Source organism: Bos indicus x Bos taurus, chromosome 23 (assembly GCF_003369695.1).
Source record: "Bos indicus x Bos taurus breed Angus x Brahman F1 hybrid chromosome 23, Bos_hybrid_MaternalHap_v2.0, whole genome shotgun sequence".
Lineage (NCBI taxonomy): Eukaryota > Metazoa > Chordata > Mammalia > Artiodactyla > Bovidae > Bos > Bos indicus x Bos taurus.
Window position 1 is genome coordinate 38,061,784 of NC_040098.1, and position 23,964 is coordinate 38,085,747.

At 37.3% G+C, this 23,964-nt stretch overlaps 1 protein-coding gene across 4 annotated transcripts in view; it reads right to left on the reverse strand.

Moving 5' to 3' along the window:
* CDKAL1 (CDK5 regulatory subunit associated protein 1 like 1) overlaps positions 1 to 23,964 on the reverse strand; it is a 612,813-nt gene that overhangs the window by 226,741 nt on the left and 362,108 nt on the right. For all 4 annotated transcript variants that reach the window (XM_027525190.1, XM_027525191.1, XM_027525189.1 and 1 more), the window contains one exon: positions 8,771 to 8,937. In XM_027525190.1, coding sequence (XP_027380991.1) covers positions 8,771 to 8,937 — 167 coding nt within the window. The remainder of the gene's footprint in view (positions 1 to 8,770; positions 8,938 to 23,964) is intronic.

Here is a 23,964-nt window from a genome sequence, read left to right on the forward strand (position 1 = left end):
GGCTCCTCCGTCCATGGATTTTCCAGGCAAGAGTACTGGAGTGGGGTGCCATTGCCTTCTCTGTAAATAAATGCATGAAGTATTAATTATGAATATGTAGATATATGTACAGTTTATAAAGATATGCTTGTGTATGATAACATCAGTGTAAAGAAGGGGAAAGAGAATTGAGCTACATATAGAAGCAAAAATTGTGCATCCTATTGCAAAGTTGATATTAGCCTAAACTCTTGCCTGGAAAATCCCATGGACAGAGGAGCCTGGTGGGCTGCAGTCCATGGGGTCGCTAAGAGTCGGACAAGACTGAGCGACTTCACTTTCACTTTTCACTTTTATACATTGGAGAAGGAAATGGCAACCCACTCCAGTATTCTTGCCTGGAGAATCCCAGGGACGGGGGAGCCTGGTAGGCTGCTGTCTATGGGGTCGCACAGAGTCGGACACGACTGAAGCGACTTAGCAGCAGTAGCAGCAGACTACTATAGGTTAAGATACCAAAGTAAGCACTGAGAAAGTAATTTTAAAGATTATAATATATAAATTCAAATGGCACATAGAGGATATGTATTTACCACAAAAGAATGCTATTGTAGGCTGAACTGTGACTCACAAAAAGACATTTTTGACATCATCATCCCCAGAACCTATGAAAATGAGCTTCTTTGGAAACAGGGTCTTTGCAGATGTGATCAAGTTTAAATGAAGTCACAGTGAGTTAGCGTGGGCTCTTAATCCAATGATTGGTGCCCTTATAAAGGAGAGGCGGTTTAGTCACAGAGAACACCATGTTACAGTGGAAACAGAGACTGCAGTGATATGTCCACCCACCAAGGCATGCCAAGGACTGTGAGCAACCAGCAGAAGCCGGGAGAGAGAACAGGTCAGAAGGAACTAACCCTGACAACACTTTGATTCAGGAACCTCTAGGCTCCCAAACTGTGAGCAGAGCTTTCTGTTATTGTAAGCCACCCGATTTGTGGTACTTTGTTACGGTGACCTTAGGAAGCTAATACAAAGACAGTAATAGAGGAACAAAAGACAACAAGATCTACTGAGGTGGAAAAAAGAAGCATGAATATAGAGCAGACAATGAAGGAAAAGATGAATGTCTGAGACTTCAACTGAGTAGCATTTAGGCTGCTATTTCATATGACTATGTAATAAAAAGTTGATGTAAAGCTTGCTTTTTAGACATATTTTAACACATAACTATGAAAGTTACTTCTTTGTTGCCACATATTAGAGATAGATTTATCAACAATATTTTCTCTAATCAAACAAGGCTTTACGAGGAGCAAACTTCTCACAGCAATTTGAAAAAGAGAAAAATACAAGCTATAAAGAGACAGAATGGATTTCTGCCCCCTTAAACTAATGAACAACTGGAGAACTTTCAATATTATTCTAAACAGTTTGACTTACCTGGCCCACGTGCAGCACCCACTAATGCTAACAATAATGTAATATTATACATATACCCCTCATGCTCATTATCTACTTGATAGTTCTGTTCAACACATTCAAATAAAGGCATTCTCAATAGTTTAAGACCCCTTACATTTCCAATTTAGGACACAATCATCATTTACTGTTAAATGACATTAAAGAATTTTGGACTTAAAATGTGACAGCCTAACATTTTCATGTGGATTATTTTTGTGATAGGCAAAGGAAGATAAGGGAAAAAGGACAGAGGCACACTGGATCTAAAAACAACAAACAATTTAGTAGATTAAAAATAAATAGAAGCTAACCAAGAACTATTTCTGGAAAATATGCAGAATGTCTCTCAATTCTTCTATGAACCATTAACTTCATTACCAACCTTTCTGTTCTACACCATGAATCACGTGAAAATTCCATTACCCACCTGATATAAAATATGAAGATTTCATTTTACTAAGTGCTGAATTAGCAATGGTAGCCTTCCGCAGGCTATCAGAGCAAAGAAATCAATACAGAAATGATCCTAGTATTCAAAGAAAGGTGTAAAGAAAAAATGACATCAAATACCTTATGTGTTAGCCATGTTCTGTGGGGCTGAAGGAAAAGTCAGAGGCAGCTTTTCTCAATGGTTTGAGCATAACTGACTTCCTAAATTAATGAGGAAGATAAAGCCCACAGATGGTGTATTGTGGAGTTTGAACTATACAAATTTTGACAGGTGACATGGAAGCCTTCTCAGCTACTCCTGTGAAATTAAGGATTCAGGGAAATGGCAAAGTGAAATGCCTTTTAAGATGCAAATTAAAGCATATACATATCTAATGCCCTTCTTTAGAAACTGAGATGTACACCAGAATACTAAAAGATGAAACAGGAATATTTTGTATGCCACAATCAAAATATGTAAATTTCCAGGCTTCTTGTATCCTAGAATTATATTTACAATTCTGACCTATTAAAGTGTTCTGCTTTGTTAAAGGATATATAAATATATATCCCATGTTTTATCTCTATGTTTTTTCCTCTCAGGAAAACGATCATCTCTCTGGGGAATGACTGTCAATAAGTCACTAGATTTCATGAGCAGTATGTAAAAATTTAGGCCAATGGCAAGAGAAAAATGTTATCAGTGGTTGCAAAGTTCAGATGATATTATCACCAAGTGGATTAAACCATATTAGGATAACCAAAACCAATCTATTTATATTTGTTTGCTGAGTCTACACTCCCACCCATTCTATCTGGTCATTTAGAAACTGGGGGAGTCAGGGAGGCCCACAGGGTGAGTCGCTGTATAAATTACCACCACATAAACAGAATCTTAAAACATGGATTTTCCATTGTTCTCCCCAAGAAGACAGAGATAATATTTTCAACATGAGAAACAGTCATGCACAAAATAGTTCATTCTCCCCCTGGGAAAAACATACCTGGGATGATAAACATAAGATTCCTGATGAAACTGATGAGTCTGTGGCTGTGAGGAGAGCAACGGTTATTTATTGAGATAAAGTCTAACTTTTTATGAGCTTGTTTCTTTTCTGGGTCCTCTGACCTGCGTGCTGTTACGAGACTTAGTCACTCAAACACTATTATATGCAAAATAGATAACTAATAGCCTACTGTATAACACAGGGAACTCTACTCAGTACTCTGTAATGACTTATATGCGAGCAGAATCTAAGAAAGAGTGGGTGTATGGATAACTGATTGACTCTGCTGTACAGAAGAAACAACACAATATTGTATAGCAGCTATATTTCAATAAAAATTAATTTTAAAAATACAAGCAGTGCCTTAATAAATAAATGAATTTATTTTGTGGTTTTACCAGGATTCAAGTCATTCAGCAAACAGGACTGGGGTAAAAGCCCCATTTATCTTCCTTTCTGGCGGGCTGCTCTCAGCTCTCAGAATTAGGCTTGACAAGCTTTTTATCAAGGATATAGAAATCCTTTTAATAATTGATGAAGGCCTCTTCCCCCTAAATTTTCAGAGGCACAAACTCTGGTTTCCAGTTTCAGAAGTTTCACTGATCTCTTGAAATCCAGTCACAAATCAATGGCAGGTTAAGAATGAAGTAAGGTGCTGGTAATTCTAATTAGTAGAAAGCTGGGTGCCAACAGTCACATCAAACCCCTCTGACAAGACTCAAAAGCTACAGTGGACTGCAGAAATAAAAGACTTCTCCTTTTCATGTCCTTGCCCTTCTATTCACGGAAAGGGTGAAACGGTTTGCATACAACAGCACAAAATCTATTTGCATATTTTTCTATTATGCTGCAAAGTATAAATCTCAAGGAAAAATCCAAAGGTTTAAAGACACATGTGAACTGTTCACTTCAATCTGGAAATTCTGTACTGCTTTGATAAAACATAAGCACAGCAGGTACTGAGTTTGCTATTAGTTTGAAACTATGAGGCATTTTTCAGAAGTCGACCAAGCCAAACATACTGTTAATGTTTATAAATTACCATGCAGTGAAAGTCCTTGACAGATATCTACTGTTTTTTACCAGATAAATTAACTTTGCTAAATCAACAATTAGATTAAAATGTAAGGTCTTTTAAATAGAAGTTAGTAAATAAAATATACAAAAATCAAGAGTAGCAGGAAACTGTCTTGTAGTACCTACAAGATTTCTCAATCAAAAATGGATGGAATACTTAAAATATCACTATGATTAAACTTACATAATATAATATATGTAACAAATATACTAAATATAAATCTTGTAAAAAAACTATACATTTTAAATCAAGCTGATTAAAATGTAATCAATGTAAATATGGGTGGCAATACTTTTCAGCAACGTTTTGCAGAGTAACATAAATTTAAATGTAACCAATTTGCTTTATTCATAATCCGAACATAAGAAAAGTCCTTAATAAAAAGCATATGTCCTTCAGATTAATCAACTTGCTCTCTCTGGACCAGGCTGAAAGTGGTACACCAAAATTCTGATAGGACTCTAGGACATACAGGCATCTTCAAGGAAGATAAAAGTTATTTTAAATTATTCGTAACAAAAGGAGAACAAGGATAGGTTAGGTAAATCAAATTCACAGATAATCCTCATATCCCCTACTGGTCAACAGCTTTCATATCTTTTCCCTACCAGCCAACCCATAAAATAAAGAGCAAGACAATCTGCCTGGTTTTAATTTCTCCTCCTTGACCATCCACTGTTGACTTCTCTGATGGAGTTGACAAAAAGCAGTGAAAGCTAAGAGGCAGGAAAGAGAAGAAAGAAGCTAAAAACCTAAATAATCGACAAGTTCAGTAATCATATAATGAACTCATTGGCTCTAGGTAGTTCAAAAGAGACGATCTGTCACCGTGATACGTTAGCAGGGCAAATAACTAAAGCATACCGCGTAGGTGGGTTTTTCCCCACCACCTAGTGCCTCCTCACACTAGGGTGACCCACGGTGAGAAGCATGTATGACAACTATCCACAAACTTTTCCAAAACCAGATGCTCAGCCCAGATATGAAAGAGCCTCAATATGTGTAAGACACGCAGTCAAACAGCAGGTAAAGTGAGAGCCAGCACATCATTCCATACACACTTATCAAGCACAAGTTTTCCATGGCGCTGAAACACAAAGATAAACGATACAGCCTCTCCCAAAAGATGAGAACACTTTTGTTGGATTTATGTGTAAATAAGGAATCATGTTTCCCCAGGACGAATGCCGACACAGACATGTTGGACAGAGTCTGACAAAACAAGGAAAGAAACTGGAAATTATTGGGGAAGGTTTATGGAAGATGGAGGATTGTAGAATATATTTTAGAATCAGAGGACACTAGAGACCAGGCAGCTGCTAATCACTTATGTAATGTAGTCAATTATTAAAGCTTTCTAAGACTTGGCTTCTCTGTCAATAAAATGAAGATGATGTTAACTCACCCAGTTGTGTCCAACTCTTTTGCAACCCCACGGACTAGCCCACCAGCCTCCTTTGCCCATGGAATTTACCAGGCAAGAATACTGGAATAGGGTGCCATTTCCTACTCCAGGGGATCTTCCCAACTCAGGGATTGAACCCACATCTCTTGCATCTCCTGTATTGGCAGGAAGATTCTTTACCACTAGCACCAACTGGTTAGTCTGAAGTAACATAATACCTTACCTGTGGGCTACCCACAACCCAGAGGGCAAAACTAAGCAATGCAGTTTCAAGAGTATCAAATTCACAAGCCACTCCATCTAGAAGGTCAGAGTTCATTGAAGAGGAATATGCTAGCATAATTATCTTAGCGATATCAACAGGAAAGCAAAAATAGAGGGAAAATATCTCTTTACTAGATGTTATAGGAGCACATATTAGGGGAATATATTAGTCAATATATGCAGTAGCAAACCCACCTAGTGAAGTGCTCTGTAATTAAAGTCTGTAGCATGAAGCGTCTTCCAGAAACACAAAAAGGCTGGGTCCTCCCAGCATAATTTGCCAGGAATGCCCACCATAAAGGTATTAAAGCATCAGAGAAGTTATTCAAGAGTGGCTTCCTTCTATCCTGATGGTTTAAAAAAAAAATCACCTTTCACTGGGATTTTTTTTTTCCCCCTCTGTTTTCAGCTTTTCTTCTGTTTTCTTTTTTTCCTTATTGATGAGTTATCTTCAGCACTTTAGATAAATCAAGTAATTTCTTCAGAGTGGTCTAAGCTTAGTAAGAGCAAAAGGGGTAAATACAATGCACTGTGGGTATGGGCTGAGACTCCCTCGGGTCGGCTCCCTTCCCTAATGTCCTTTTTCACACATGGAAGCCCTTGAAGCTCATTCACTTTGTCATCTTGTGCTGCCTCTTCTGGCCAGAATGTTAACACTTTGAAATTCAAAACGATAGCGTGGGCTCTATAATCTATTTTATGAAGAAAGGTCTTCTTTTTTCACCCTTTGATTCACTCATTCATTCAGTCACTACTGGGTGGGGTATCAAGAGGTAGACAATGACAATGCCCTCGTGAAGATGAGAATGTAGGAGGGAAGGCCAACATTATAGATATCTTAGAGCAAGCATTTTTAAAAGGTAATGTTTGGTCATCTGATGCAAACAGCCGACTCATTGGAAAAGACCCTGATGCTGGGAAACATTGAAGGCAGAAGGAGAAGAGGCCGACAGAGGATGAGATGGCTGAATGGCATCACCGATGCAATGGACATGAACTTGGGCAATCTCCAGGAGATAGTGAGGAACAGGGAGGCCTGGCGTGCTGCAGTCCATGAGATTGTGAGGTCAGACACAACTGGGTGACTGAATAACAACAACATCATGACAACTGGAAATTATTTCACTCTAACTACAATCTATGAACTAAACACCTATTGTTTTTCCAGGTAAAGTATAAAGCTATATTTGGCATCTCCTATTGATTAGCAGCTCTTCTGGAGCATCTGTTCGGAGGTCAACAAGTCTAGCACCATGCCAGGTGCTGAGCGTTAGGGTTTGCTATCACTGCAATATTAGCTTCTGCAGTTTTGCAATTAATTAAAGGACTGAAATTTTTCCAAGAGATATTAGGTTACTCATCTCAGAGCCAATACATTATTTTTTTCCCCTTGTGTTTACTCCCCACCTGAACTTCTCTGTAGCTACTAATGTTCCCTTGATCTTTAATGCTTTTTTTGTTTTTAAATCCAAAGAAACTGGCCTGTTATACTGGCAGGGCTTACTTCTATTCCTACCCACCAAAGACCCAATACATCTCCTGGTCTTCATGATGCCTCACATTTACTGCAAACACCCCAAGACCGCTCTTAGCAGAGTTGATTTTTTACAGAGAATCATCTTGGTTTTTCAAGTTAAAAGTCAAAGAGTTAAGTAAAAACAGACATGCCTGCAACTTATTTTTAAATAGTAAATCATAATTGTCCCACATTGCCCAAAGTACCACACTTAACACATAAATCACACACAGTTACTAAAAAGATCTTGCTGGGAAAATGTAACAAAATTGCTAAATCTCTTCATTATATATTTATATTTAACAACCAGATTGCAATCAACTGTTTTCAGAATTTCTAAAATAAGTTGTTCATAGTAGCGTGACTTTTCAGCAACAACCTCATGGTAAATGCCTCTAAACCAAATCAACAGAAACAATTCAGGGATATTTATTTGCATTTACACATTTAATTTCAGCCACTATACTGGCTTTTAAAATTTTGCAATGTCATTTTTCTGTGCAAACTTACTGCAAAGAACACAACTCATTAAAAATATAAGTGACTAAAAAAAATATATATATAAGTGACTGCATGATTTTCCAAGAGTACTTGTCCTCAACTATGAGATTAATAGCATAATTTATTTCTTAAATAAAAATCATGGATCCCAGCACATACTTTTTCATTTAAATGGTTGCTCCCTTGTCCATATTCTTTGCTCATACTTATTGTACCATTTGTCATCAAGTACCATAGTTACTTGGGCTTCCCTGGAGTCTCAGTGGTAAAGAATCCACCTACAATGTAGGAGACCTGGGTTCAATCCCCGGGTTGGGAAGAGTTTGGAGGAGGAAATGGCAACCCATTCCAGTATTCTTGCTTGGGAAATCCCATGGACAGAGGAGCCTGGCAGGCAACAGTCCACTAGGTCACAAGAGAGTTGGAGATAACTGAGTGACTAAATGATAACAACAACCATAGTTAGTTGTACAAATGTACATTTTCCTAATTTAACAGTAGGCTACTTGAGGGTAAGCAACCTGATCCATGGAAGTTATAAAAATAAGACTCTGGATCTTGCATTATCATAACTCCTTTTTTCACAGTGGTCACAAGAGAACCAAGTTGAAGAATATGAAGGTCTGTGTCTCTTTGATCTCATTTCACCCCTAACTATCGCCAGACAAAGGGATGGAGTTTAAAACATCCTTAAATTCTGCAGCACAGTATCCTTACTGGTAGGGCTAACAGCAGTTCAGATAATGCAATGTTCACAGTTGGTTGCAAAATCAATGCACCATATTATCTGTCCTGAAATAGACAAGGGTTAAAAATGGAGGGATTGAGGCAAATTTACACATTGGAAAACTGAAGGGCTGTAAGCAAGATACAAAGAACTGGGACAAGATGGCAAATGCTAGAAAACCTAGGCAACATTAACTAAGGGTGAGGAAACAGAAACAAGATGTGCAGAATGACAAAAGAGGGGGCTTGAAATTCCCAATTCATTCTTGGTAGTGTGCAACCACAAAAGAAATGTGAAAGTGGTCTTAAAGGAAACTCGTGGGATGGTGCTGAGGCTGCCACCACGCTGTCTGGGTTGGTTCAGGTCTGTGTCAGCATGGAAATGAGCTGCTTTTCCTTACCTCCAGGTGCTCTAAAATATAGGGTGGATTGGTCATGCCCAGCCTCAGCATCGCTCCCTCAGGAATCACTTCAACCAGCTTCCACAGCAGGGCCGGGAGGCTGGAGCCAATATCTCTGCCGTAAGCCCCCGTGTCTTCACTGGTCAACCATATCTCACAAACACCCTCTGCAAATCAAAGAAGATAATTAACAAATCTGTTGCAGAGCCATTTCCTTCATCATACAGCTGCTCACTCTTTTTAATGCAGGTTTTTTCAACACTATTATGCAGGCAAGTCTGGGTATTCAATTGCAGAGAAAAAGCAGCTTATCCCATGGTGGCACTGGGTTATTAAGTTCATTTTATGAACACCAGAGAGTTACAACAATGCTGTAAATTATCAGTGCGTCCTATGGAGTGATTAACATTCACAGCCAATCAGTTCAACCAATGCTTCCTCCAAAGCCCTTTGATCAAGACTGAGGCTTTAGTCCCATCACAGAGGATACCTAGTTGATTGAACAGCATAAGCCCCAGAACTGAAAGAGTCCCTCCACAGAATAGGTACCATCAGCAGTTAACTCACTAATCAGTCTGTCAGCGACCTAAGGAAAAATGTCAAGTGTAGTTAAAGTTGGACTCACAAATTATTCATCATGAGGTACCCACTTCTCCTGCAGTAACTATGCCAATTTGTTTTCTTTATTCAATTAAGAATAGAATGCATTGTATTGCTGCATTCAAAGAAGCTGGTCGCTGTAGGAACTAAGCATCTGTGTTGGAAAACCTGTTTACTAAAAATAGGACAGATCGCATCCTATTTTCCATCAGTTGGACTTTAGGAAAAGGTATCTGCGTTTCCTTGCTACTGTTGTTATAAAGGATCCTGACTTCAAACATTACCACTTGCAATAACAGTCTTCCAAAAATTGAAAGGAAATACTTTGGGATCACCTAGTATTATTTAAAATAAATAAAGCAGAGTTAGCAAGAGCCACCCAAGTTTGTAGGGTGCACAGAATGTTTCTGAAGGCATATTCAATTAAAGGATTAGCCTGTTTTATAAGCCAAATGATTCACAAGGCAAAAACAAACAGTGACGAGGGACTGTGAAATTTGCTCAGGCTAATGTGGTTTGTTGCTTCTGAAGAAACTCGACACACGCACAAGGCATACAAACAAATACGACAGCCTGAACCAAAAGTAGACATTTCTAGGGAGACACTTAAAAATTAAAATTTTAAATTGTCTTTGGTTGACAGAAGAATCTAAAAAATACACTTAAATATTCCTAGCCAAGAGAGACAACAAATAAAACATACGGTTTCTATGTGAATGTGAACTTTAACAGAAAAAAGAAGCAAAAGAGAAAGATCTTCACTCTCTTTAATGTGTTACACAGAGGTGGAAAAATATACATGAAGTTACGGTCTCCAGTCAGAGCTCTTTCCATTAGAAGAAGAGATATATTTACTTTATCAACAAACTAATCAACTGACATAAAAACATATTAACTCTTCCCCACTTGATTCTCTTTCTCAGACAAGCACATCCTCACCCACATCCAGACAACATGGAAAACACAAGGACAGAAATAAAATTTAGTTTCCCCAAATTAAAGAAGACATTAAAAAAAAAGTTCCATTTTAAAAGTTAGAGATGTTTTTTAAACATTTCTAACACCTCATATTTGAAAATCTGTAATGTTATGAATACATCTTTTCTTAATTTAAATATGTTGTTTCAGAAATTAATAAACATTTGCTTAGTTTTAATCATTTAATAAAAAGTTTTATCCTCAAAGTAAATAATCTGGCATATCCACAGGCTATCTTTGTGGCTCTATAATTTTATAAATATCCTCTGTACATAGAGTGTTTTTCTGTTGAAAAAAACTGGTTGTAATTAGTGGTATCATCTGTATTTTAACATGACATATGCCATCAGACACTGGACTCATACAATCATTTTTTTTTTTAAATCTTATCACAAAATCCACTCCAGGAAAAGAGATGGCTAAGTAACAACATAAACGGATTTTAAAACACTCTGAAAGAGGTTATAAAAACAGGACATTATCCATGATTTTCCAGTTACTGGCATTTGAGCAACACAATATGAATATTTTAAAATGAACAGAATAATTTTAATTTATAATTTTTCCACCCAAATGGTTCCATGTTATGCCTTATGTAGAGAGAGCAAGTTCCTGGAACAGTGCCTTGCTGTTTGCTAGATGAATATAGAAGGGGAAAAATCGCTGTGAATAGGGTGGAAATAATAGCCATGTGGAAACAGCAGCCAGCTCTTCAGTCTGCATAGGTGGGGACCAACAGCCCCCTGGTGGGCTGAAGCTTCAAATTAAATCACAGAAAGAGGAAGCAGCTGTAGCACTAAGTCAGCAACAACAGGAATAATGGTCTCCATGCCTCCAAGATCAAGGCTGCTAAAATGCTTGATATAATAGCAACCTGGTGTAAAACACAATGAAATGAGAAAACATGTGCAAAATGTGAAGTCCTTGGACTTGAGGAGAACTGTGCCTTGCTCATTCAATTCCCAACTTTGTCAAAGATGATTTTGCTCTTTATATCAGAAAGTTCAGGTTTTGGAAGGCGACCTTTCAAGCATTCATTCTAATGAGAGTGCCTCCCGCCGTTAGGACACACAAAGCCATTTCATAGCAAAGGTGAAGCTCTGTGGTGCGGAATCCCCGCCACTGAAACCCTGCCCTCTGGGAACCTTGTGATTATTCATAGTGCAAGCGGTTCCTGCCAGGTCAGCTTGCATATGAATCTACCAGGGAAACCCAAGGCTGCAGTCTGTAATCACTAATGGACATTGGGACGCATGCATGCTTCGAGCTGCATACGTAATTGGCTATACTTACGGACAGAAGTGCTTGCCTAAACAGCTTCATTCCTCAAGGACTTCAGTTATGAGCTCTATTCCTTTGCACATTCATTCCTTTATTCGTCCATCAAACAGTTATTAGGCCCTTACCTACTATGTGCCCTGCAGCTCTTCCAGCTCATGACAGATATGGATTCATCGTTAGACTTCTGTGACCTCAGACTGGCTATTACAGGCGTTGGTGAGGGGACACTGACAGACGCCCTGGGAACTTCATATACATCCCTATCAGTGGTGATGGTGGACAGGGGTGGATGCTGGCGGAACACAGCCTGAGAAACGGAAATCAAGGGCAATCTGAGGGGACTGAAGTGCATATGAGGTAACCCCAGTGACACAGAGCCAGTCTACACTGCAACATAGATTTTAATTAATACCGATACATGTCAGAAAAACAAACACATGGAAATGAGAGAGAGTCGGAGGCAGGAAGAACTGAGACAAGAGAAGTGAATCACCAATAAATCCTTCCATATTTATAATAAAAAATACATGCATAAAAGAAAGTGGTGGGTAGAAACTCAGGATACAGGAATGAGTCTTTTTAAGCATCCATGGAGATATCTTACTTTTTTCCTAAAAATGACTTTTGTTCATGTTCCTTACTGTCTATCTGACTTTTCTAATAAACACTAGGTTCATAAGATTATCTATCATCCTTTGGTTGTGTTAATTTTGGTTTAAAAAAAAGCAGATACCAGGAAGAAAGGAAATGCATCTTATAAAGGAAAATTCTTTAAAAAGTTTAGTTATTGGAATTTATTATCATTTTACCCAAATAATTACAGAACAGCTTATAGCTGAAATGCTCTTTCCCCTGAAGACAGAGCAATATCAACAGTTGGATTTTGATCTCTGCTCCACAGTAATTTGAGATGACAGAGGATGGAAAAAGTAAAAGACATAAAAAGTTAATAGTAAAAGAAAGATAATATTCTCAGTAACACAGTCTGAAAATAAAGAAAACCCTTTCGGAAAAACCAAACTTTGCCAAAATTGAATTCCAAAAGACATGACTCACTATAAATTTTCCTGTGTATGAGCTTCATTGTAATAAATTAAAATATGGGTGATGATTGATTTCATCTGATCAGAGAAGTGATATTTCTCTGGTAGCTCATGCTTTATCACTGGGAAAAATTTCCACGATCATGAGTTGTTTCAGTTATTCTATATGAGTAGTCTCTAAAAATATAGACTATACCAATATAAAAACTGCAAATTGTGATGTTTTCTTAGCACTATATGGTAAGAAAATCAACATCAACTAAACATAACATCAAAAAACCCACCTCATGTGCAGAAAAGAGACTCCTCCTACACTGTTGGTAGGGATGCAGACTGGTACAAAAACAAAGTTGCCACATGACCCAGCAATTTCACTTCTGGGCATATACATCCAGAAAAAACCATAACTTGAAAGATTCACGCACCCTTGTGTTCACTGCAGCACTATTTACCACAGCCAAGACACGGAAGCAACCTTTGCGTGTTCATCGGCAGGTGAACGGATAAAGACGGGGCACGTATATACAATGGAATATTAACCATAAAAAAGAGCAGAAAGCCATCTGCAGTAACACGTATGGACCTAGAGATTATCACACTAAGTGAAGGAAGACAGAGGAAGACAAATACCATATGATATCACTTATACCTGGAATCTAAAGACACAAACGGACTTGTTGACAAAACAGACTCACAGACATAGAAAACAAATGTACATTTTCCAAAGGAGAAAGATGCTGGAGGGAGGGATAAAGCAGAAAGTTGGGACTAGCAGATACAAACTACTATACATAAAATAAACAACAAGGGCTTACTGTATAGCACAGGGAACGATGTTCAATATACTGCTATGAACCACAGTGGAAAAGAATATGAAAAGGAACACACACACACACACATAGGTCTAACTGAATCACTTTGCTGTGCACCAGTAACTAACACAACATTGTAAATCAACTATACTTTTATACTAAAAAAAAATCACCTCAAAATCTGCTACACCTTTCTTCCTCAGAAGACACATTCTGTCTCCCCGTGTCTTGTGCTCTCCACTACCAGCCTTGCCCTTCCCTTTTTCCTACAGTTCCATCCCCCAGTCTTTTCTCACCGTCCATCCCAGCCTTCATGCTCCATTTTCTTCTCCATATAGGGAATATAGGCCAGTAGGGAATATGAATTAAATATACATTATTTGTTAGCTTTATTTGGATTCCCTGATGGATCAGCTGGTAAAGAATCAGCCTGCAATGCATGAGACACAGGAGACACAGGTTTGATCCCTGGATCGCGAAGATCCCCGGATCGGGAAGATCCCCTGGAGAAGGAAATGACAATCCACTCTACCACTTTTGTCTGAAAAATCCCATAGACAGAAGAGTCTGTACTGCATTCTCTGCTCTTAATTCCCCATTCTCTCTTTTAAGGGTCACAGTGTATATGAACTAGACTTTTATGGGCTCTTTCTTCTTAAAAAATTATCTTAAAGAAAATTCAGAATTGAATATGACCCTCTGTTTTATCATATGAAAGGTCATGAAAATTGCTTCAATGGCAACATTTCTAAGTAATAATATACACAGGTAGCCTTCTACCTATTTAGCTAATTCATTTAAGAGTGAATTGGGCAATATAACTCCTTTGGTCCTTTCTAATCCTACTATTAGACACTCAGGGATCTTAAGTTTCCATTGAGATAAAAAGGGCTTAAGTAACACTTTTATTAAAGAAGCATCACAGCAGATCCAATCAAGGCTATCTTTTATAGAACAATGATTCATCATGGACAAATACCCAAACAGGCCGCCAAAGAAGATAGTTATCGATGAGCTAATTCTTCAATTATGTCTATACTGTTTTCGTAAACTTAAAAAAAAGTTTATTAGTGGCCTGAAGGTTTTTGCCCTGTTTTTATTTTGAACAGTGTTGAATTTCAAGAAAATTTTCAAGAGCAGTACAACAAATGCATGTACCTCTTTCACCCAGACTCAGGAATGACATCTTGTCACATTTGTGAACACTCTCTCCACATCCACAAATACAACTTTCTTTTTTTTTTTCCTGAACCATCTGAGAATTAGCTGCAGACATTAGGGTACTTTACCTCTAAATATGTCAGCACATAGCTTCTAAGATCAAGAACATTCTCCCTCACATTCTCACAATACAAGCACTATGCCAGGCAAGGGGAACACTGGGGAACACTGCGGTCAGAACTGAATGCTTTGGCACACGCTGTTCTCTCTGTCTAAAACACACCTCACTCTTCTTGCATAATGAACACCTCTTCCAGGAAACTTTGCTGACCAACCAGGCTAATTGAGATCCTCCTCTCCTGTGCTTCCCAGCATCTTGTACAAAATCCCATACCACAATGCATTATAATTACAGGTTTAACTGCTTGTCTCTCCTGAGAGGATGGAAGAATCTTCTGGACAGAGATGCAAAATCTTCCTAAATACATTTATGCCGAGGACCTATTACGGTGCCTTAGCACACAGGAAGCCCTCAATAAACTTTGGTTCCAATCAATTTAATTAATAAGATTGTGTTCAATAAAAATGAGTAATTAAGTAGAATTCAGCTTACATTTGAAAGTACCTCTTCCTTGTCCCCACATAGGTATATATAAACATATATGTATACACATGGATACACGCAGAGTGAACGCAGTAACGTACCAGGTTCTGCACTAGGCAATGAGAAAATATCAAAATCAATTTTCTCTGGACACTATGAAAATGCAACTTGAATACTTCACATTTGTTGCATAGTTTAACTTCTAAGCAATCCTTAGAAGTTCTTAGAGTTCTTAGAATTACTTAGAGTTCTTTATTACTGGATAGTGACTACAGGATACCATAGAAAGTGAATACAAATCATCTTTTTACTTAGAGGTGAAACTTCCCGTGTACATGTAAATTCAGATGGACCAATTGTCCATAAATTTACTAAACTTTAAAATGATCTTTTTAAGTGCTTTAACAATAAGATTTAACAAAGAGACAGTATTTCCAGAGTACACTGACATCTGACTGCAGTCATACACAGAAAAAAAAGAATTGTTTGAATAGGTTGACAATGTTGCTGCTAAATAAAAAAAAAAAAAACCTACTTAATTCCTTTTGAAAGGTCATAATCATATAAAAATTGTTTATTTCCACACTTTCGTAAGAATTTGGAAATAATGGAAAGCTAAACCAAACTAAACACCACAAAAGGATGACACGTTTTCTAAAAATAAGGCATCTGACTCCCCAGACTCCGAAAATCTGCAATAAGCCTCAATGAGGCAGATTAAGTTTATCCTCTTAATACTAGTGTGTTCTGCTCCATACACGGGCTTTTTAAATACCCCTAGAGAGAATACAGACAGCCATGTCTATGAAAGGACCCTCTGGTGTTTCAATAGGATGTAGGGAGATGTTATTTTGTTTTTGTTTCTTTTTTAAATTACAGCAGGCTCCACTCCCAGCAGTCCAAACAGTATAGATAAAAAAGGGAGGAGGAGGAGGAAAGAATAGACACCTGTAATGCAGGACCTAGTCTCAGAGAAGATTCATATGAGCTGATCACAGTAATGGCAGAAATTTATCTGGATTCCAAGACAAACCAGAAGACCTACAGAAGAGTTTAGAGGGTAAAGGAAACTAAAAAGATTTGGTGTTATTTTGGCTACTGAACTCAATTACAGAATGAGGAACAAAGAGAACTTAAATTATTACACAATAATTTTATGTAATTATTACATATAATCATTACAAAAATATTTATAAACAGAATGTTTTTATGACTAACATTTTTTTAATTCTAAATGTCTTTCTCATAAGTGAACTCCACCAAACATCTGTAGTTAGAATCAGGGAACTTTGACTTTAAATATAAAGCTTACTGATATTTCAAGTATTTAAACAGCAAACAGAGTTTTCTATTTTCTAGAGTTTCTTATATTCAGCCTGAAGGTACATCGAGCAGGTGTCTTAATACAAATACATCATTCATTCATTCAAACATTCTTTCACTCATCCTTCTTCTAGCAAATATCTTTTGAGTATCACTATGTGCCAGACACTGTTTCAGACCTATCTAGAGATAGGTCTCTGCCCTTAAGAAATGTATTCAAGTGAGAGTCAATAAACTGAGATAAAGAATATGTTGTCAAGTAAAAATAACTGCTAATAAAATGTCTGAAAGCAGGAACGGAGGAACAAGTGATACAGTGGTTGGGAAAGGATGCTGTCATTGTCGACAAGGAAAAGTGAGGACAACTCAGGATGACGTGAAATCTGAATGAACCAAGTAGCAAGCCCGGGAGACCAGCGATCTGAAGGAAGAGTGCTTGCAGCAAACGCACTGTAAGTGCAAAGACCCAGCACAAGCACTTTCACAGTTCCCAAGGGGGCACAAAGCTGTCAGTGTGGTTGGGGCACAATGGGGAAGGGATGTGTGCTGGGAAAAAAAAAAAAATTGTAAAATGGGAGCCACTTGTGACAACAGTTGCTGCAAGAGGCTCAAGCTCACTGGGCGGAGCTAAGAGAGTAAATATGATACATCCATAACCTACTAACTATTGTATGCAATGCATATGCAAGCTGGATATTATAATTACTAGTGAAAGCTCTCAATATCTCCAGGTTTTAAGATACTCTCAAACCTATGATCAAAAATATTCCAAAAAGTTTGGGAATCCTCAAATCACTAGATTTGGCACATAAGAAGGGCCAGGACAAGAAGTAACAGGAAATGCCACTGTCCAGTCTTTGTCAAATTGCTTTCTTTCACTGTTTTGTTTTTTTTTTTTGAAGAAGGAATTTATTACAATTGACCAAAATGCATGAAACAAGACTCATGTATTTAAATAGAAACAAGCAAAAAACCCAAGACCAGAAACACATTTATGCTTTCTAGTTGGGAGCACTAGAAAGAGAAAAAGAAAGTGGTATCATCCTTATATATCTGCTCCTTTTTCTTCTTCTTCCCATCCAACAGAGCCTAAGCACTACTACCCCATCACTGAGCATCACTTAGGCTGACATCCAACTAACCAACAACTGCCACAGACTCAGAGAGTCTTCAAAGATGCTCGACCACTACAATGACTTCAGGAAGAAGGATAGATAAGAATAAGTAAAACAGAATCCTCTCTTGTGTGGCAGGGAAAAAGAAAGGACAAAGAGGCTCGTGCTCAAAAATCTATTATCCACACACCAATTAACTATTATGATAAATAAGAATAGCTGAGGTCAGTTTTACTCTTTTTTACTATAACTGGCAACTGACAAAAAAATGGGCTAGTTAGAACAGTCGGGAAGCATTACTTGTGCACTTTCCAGGTGTAATATCAAAGAGATCAGAAGATATTTATGCTTTCTGCTGAGTAAAACTAAAAAAATGTGGGGGGAAGAGTGAGTGCTATTTTTATATAATGAAATGTTACAGTACAATTTTAGGACAAAAACATATCTAAACGTTTGGAAGTTGTATGGAGAAGTTGGTGGTTGGGCCTGGAGAAGAAGACCTATCAGAATAGGAAGGTCTGATTTTCATAATCAACTACTCTTCAATTTAAAATTTCTAAGAACAAAGCACTATAAACATTTGCACATGATATTAATAAAAGTTTTTAATATATATTAGAGTAACATATATGCCAAAGCCTAGCTCTGTAGCTTGACCAGTAATCAAAATTATATCCACCAACAATCTGCTTCTGTAGAGGAACGTATAATATCCAGTATGATTGTGGACTCTGGCCATGTTAATGACAGCAAATAATTTTAATTAAAAAGAAATGTTGTGAGGACTTCCATTTTTACACATGAAGGATTAACTGTAACAAGAATTGCCTTAATGTTATAAACAACTAGAAATTTTGACAAAATATATAAAACAACAATCATCAGACGAGGAGCAGAAGGCAGTGCAGGGCTATGATTTTTGAGAGAAGCACGTAAGGTGAGTCCTCTAACTGTCCATCTTACTGCCTGGCAGCATTTTCTAGGCCACAGCACAGTAAAAGAGAAGCAAATAGAGCCTGGTCATCTTTCCAAATTGAGGAGATGGAAACTGGAGTTCAGAGAGCTACCTTTACAGGCACAAATATCATCGACGAGAAAGATGTACAGAGATAGAGTTCCAAAGAACAGCAGATGGCTCCTCTCAAGTTTCTCACTGAGAATGCACGGGAGGAAAAACTAAACCCCAAAGTTGTGTTAAGAGTCACAGAAAAGCATAAGACTAACAATTCCTGGAACTCACAAAGGACCAGGAACAGTTTGTTCCTACAAGCCAAAAGAAAGACTTCAGAATATACAAATCACTGGATAGAGTCCTTACAAGGTTAACCAACTTAGGGGTAGAGAAAAAATTTGTGTTAAACTAAAAGCTGCTCTATGTGCGTTAGTTGCTCCGTTGTGTCCAACTCTGCGACCCTGTGAGCTATAGCCCACCAGGCTCCTCTGTCCATGGGATTCTTCTGGGAAGAATACTGGAGAGGGTTGCCAGTTCTTTCTCCAGGGAATCTTCCTGACCCAAGGATAAAACCCAGATCTCCCACATTGGAGGCATATTCTCTACTTACTGAGCCACCAGGGAAGCCCCATAGCTGCTCTGCTGCTAAGTCACTTCGGTCATGTCCAACTCTTTGCCACCCCATGGACTGCAGCCCACCAGGCTCCTCTGTCCATGGGATTTTCCAGGCAAGAGTACTGGAGTGGGTGGCCATTGCCTTCTCCAATAGCTGCTCTAGACCTATACTAATAGACTTGAAAAAAGACAGCCTCAAAAAATAAATAAAGCTAATTTCAAACTGCTGCTGCTGCTGCTGCTAAGTCGCTTCAGTCGTGTCCGACTCTGTGCAACCCCATAGACAGTGGCCCACCAGGATCCCCCGTCCCTGGGATTCTCCAGGCAAGAACACTGGAATGGGTTGCCATTTCCTTCTCCAATGCATGAAAAAGAAAAGTGAAAGTGAAGTTGCTCAGTCGTGTCCGACTCTTCATGACCCCATGGTCTGCAGCCTACCAGGCTCCTCCGTCCATGGGATTTTCCAGGCAAGAGTACTGGAGTGGGCTGCCATTGCCTTCTCCAAACTATTTAACTCTAAAACAGGACAAAGTCCAAAAAGAACACAACAAAATTCAAAATAATTTTCAAAATGCCTGGCATCTGAACAAAAATTACCAGGCATGCATATAACAAAATACTAACTATGGTATGATGTGGTGAAAAACATTAATCAAATGAAACAGAGTCACAAATGACAGAGATGACAAAGTTAGCAGACAAGGACATTAAAATAGCTACTGTAGATGTCATTCACATGTTCGAAAAATATGAACATGATGAAAAAATAACCGGAAAATTTTAAAAGACTGTACTGGAACTTCCGGAGAAAAAGATCTAGTAACAGACACTAACCAAAATGAAGCAAAGAGGCACAGAGAACCCTGAGTATGAGCGTGAACAGAAAAACAGTAAGCTGATTAATACATGCATAGAGTCCCTAAAGTAACAGCTGAATTTTTTTCCAAATTTGATAAAAACTATAAAATGTTAGAAACTCAATCAGCCTCAGTAGAATAAAGAACCACACCAAAGGATATTATAAATTAATTGCTTTTTAAAAATAAAGAGGAACTTTTAAAAGCAATTGAGGATGAGGATGATATTATACGCAGGCATAGATATAAAAATCACAGAAAACTTCTTGTTAGAACCATGCAATCCAGAATGTAATGGAGAAACATCCTCAAAATACTCAAACACTGAACTAGAATTTTGTATTCAAAGAAAACAGAAAAATATTTTTCCAATGATAAATAAAGATTTCAGACAAACAAAGCTGAGAAAATTCATTGTAAAGAATACTATGCATATTTAAAGCCTAGAGCAACCATGGGCTTCCCTGGTGGCTCAAATAGTAAAGAATCTTGCCTACAATGCAGAAGACCTGGGTTCAACCCCTGGGTTGGGACGATCTCCTGGAAGAGGGCAAGGCTACCCACCCAGTATTCTTGCCTGGAGATTCCCCATGGACAGAGGAGCCTGACAGGCTACAGTCCATGGGGTAGCAAAGAGTCAGACATTCCAAGTGGAGCTAATGGTAAACAACCCGCCTGGGAATGCAGGTGACACGAGAGACGTGAACTCGATCCCCAGGTCGGGAAGATCCTCTGGAAAAGGAAACTTGAAAAGTATCAACTAAAACTCAAAAGAAAGAAAGCTATAGTAACATTAGAAATAAGAACTGACTGAAGAAAATCAAAACACGGTACAGATAACCCATGAGATGCATTAAGAGTATAAGCATGCACCATTCAATATGACAGCTACCAACCACATTTGGATACTGAATATTTAAAATGTGGTTAGTTCAAATTGAGATATGCAGTAAGTACACAGATTCTGAAGACTTAGTATGAAAAAAGACTGCAAATATCTCAATAAGAACTTTTATGTTGATTACAAGTTGAAATACTCCGGATATATTGGGTTAATTAAAACATTTGATAAAATTTAACCTGTATTTTTTTCTTTTACTTTTCTTAATGTGACGACTAGAAACTTTTAAATCACATACTTGGTTTACATTGTATTTGTACTGGACAGCACCGTTATATAGACTATAAAATTGTCTACATTGCAGAACTAAAAGAACACGAAGTTTCATTAATAAAAAGTACTTTCTTCTAAATAATCAAGAGAAACTGAAAAATTTCAGTTAAATAACAACAGATATAAGATGTTATCCCTTATACATTTTATACTTCATTTACTTATATCTGTTTTTATTTGATTGTGTTGCTATATTGTAGTAAAATCTCACAAAGTATTAAAGTTAATAAAAATGCCATTAGCAAACTCCCAATTCTACTACAACCATTTTGTGTATTATGTTTAAGTCATCTTTGACATGCACATTTCATATAGTTCACAATTTTTAAAAAAAGCAAGATTATTATTCTATATAAAACTATACTTAAAAATTCCTTGAATACTTAACCTCACACTTTGTATTACTACAAATAGTATTCCCAAACTTTGATACAAAGATCTACCAATTGTCTCTAATTGTAAGCCATTATTTATCTCATAATTTAAAAATGAGGAAACACATAATATGAGTGAGGTAAGTGACTCACTTGTTATTAACCAACATATCAGTTGAGAAGAAATCCTTTAAAAAGCTAATTTTCGAGGCTGATATACACAACTTTTCTTCTTTGTGAAAAAATGAAATATCACCCATTCATTTGTGTTTGAAATATCAAACATTCATGTTAACTTAATAATAATTTTGCCTTCCCTCAATTCCCCTGCATAAAACCATTACAAGGAACTCTCTACCTTCTCCTCCTCCATTCCTGCAGTCAATACATTATTATAATATTTTCTAACTATGCAGAAATGATTTAAAAAGAAATTAGAGTACTTGTAGTACTGCACCAGACCAAACTCAGCCAACTGCAGCAAAGTCATTTTGTTAATTTTTTTTAAAATAAGTAAGTTGGTTACATTTTTTAAATGCATTAACTTACCTCTATTAAGTCTGCAAAATCTCTTCCAGGAAATCCAATCTCAATATTTCAAATGGGTTTACTTAAATATTCTTTAAAAAATAAAAAACCCTTTGTGTGTGTGGTGGGGGAGGGATTTATCCTGTATTCTGAAATTTCCTAGTTCTTCTGTGTTATCTCATGTGACTTCAACTGGCTGAGGATTAAGCTGAGGTCCTAGAGAGGGTCTCTTTCACTCTCTATTTATTCTTAAGATCTCCAAAAGTATCCCTGGTAACTCGGTGAATAGCACAGGAGGGAGAAGCCAGCAGAAGGAAATATGGAAAAAAATGTCTAACACACAATAGCTTACTTCTAATTATGTTTATAGTGTATTTTCACTCTTCCCCACCAACTAGGATGAAAACTACAATAAGACTGAGATTTTCACCTGGTTTCTTCACTAATGTATCTCCTGTAATATAGACTACTGCCTGAGACTTGATGAGCATCCAATGTATATTTGTTGATTTAGTTACTCAATTAATAAAAGGACAGGAAGAAAGGAACACACAAAGCGCTAGAGAAGGAGACGACGCCTCGGGGGCGAGAACGTGGAGACTAAACTAGGAGCCTGCAAGTGCAGACCTCAGGTTTAAGTGGCAGGAACAGAAGAAAGACATGGTATTTCAAACAGAATACAAAATATAACTATGGGGAGGGGGGCTGGGGGGGAAGCTTCTAGAAGGAGGAAGTATATATAGTTATGACTGATTTGAGATGCTGTATGGCAGAAACCAACACAATACTGTAAAGCAATTATCCTCCAATTAAAAATTTTTAAAATGTAAAAAAATGCTTTTCTCATTATAGTAGAAAACTGCACAATCAAAAAATACTTAAAATACACATTTAACAGAAAAAAAGCAAAGACTATAAAATAATCATAATAAATTATTTGAGCTTCAGTTAATACATGTTTTCTATTTAGGAATTAATCTGTCATCTTTCATACATCCAGCCAAGTAAAGGCTAGACATCAAAACAATGAGAAAAAGTTCTCTGAAAAATACTGACAACTGAGATACTTCTATGAATTAAGTTAATATTTTCCTTTTGAAATGAAGAAAGCAGCATTATTTCAATGGTAAAAAAGAGTTCCACTAGAGAATTATTTGAAGATCATCACTTTATACAGAAGTGCACTTTATTCAGTTCCATAGAACTCCACGCACTTGAAATGTCAAAGATCAAGCCAGAAGATGATAAGTCAGAAGCAGTCAGCACAACTAGTGACCTTGGGTTTAAATACCATTCTCCCATAAAAACAATGCAAATCAAGAACCCATTTCCCTTAGCAAAGAGTACAACTTCCTGATTTAAAGTAGCTAATGTCAGGATGCTTCTAAAAATTATCACCTTATTTTTTTTTTTAATACCATCAAATGAACCAAATTTGAAGAATTTTGTCTTCAAATTAAAAGCTTCACACATAACATAAAGAAGAAAAATGTTATGTACTTATTTGCTATTAAAAGTGAAAAGTCTGGCTTTTGAAACAGGTATTATTATTGCCATTAACCTCACAGAGTAGTACTTATTAAGAAGTCACCACTGAGTCCTACGTGACGTTTGCCAGTTATAGGGCACTTAGAAACAAAATGGATGACACGTTTATCAAAGAGAATTTAGAAGTAAATGCACAGAATATTTTTAAGTTACATATTTATAAGATATTATCTATCTTGTAGATAATCCTAAGGAGTAGCCCAGGGAGATGTGAAAATGATAATGTCAA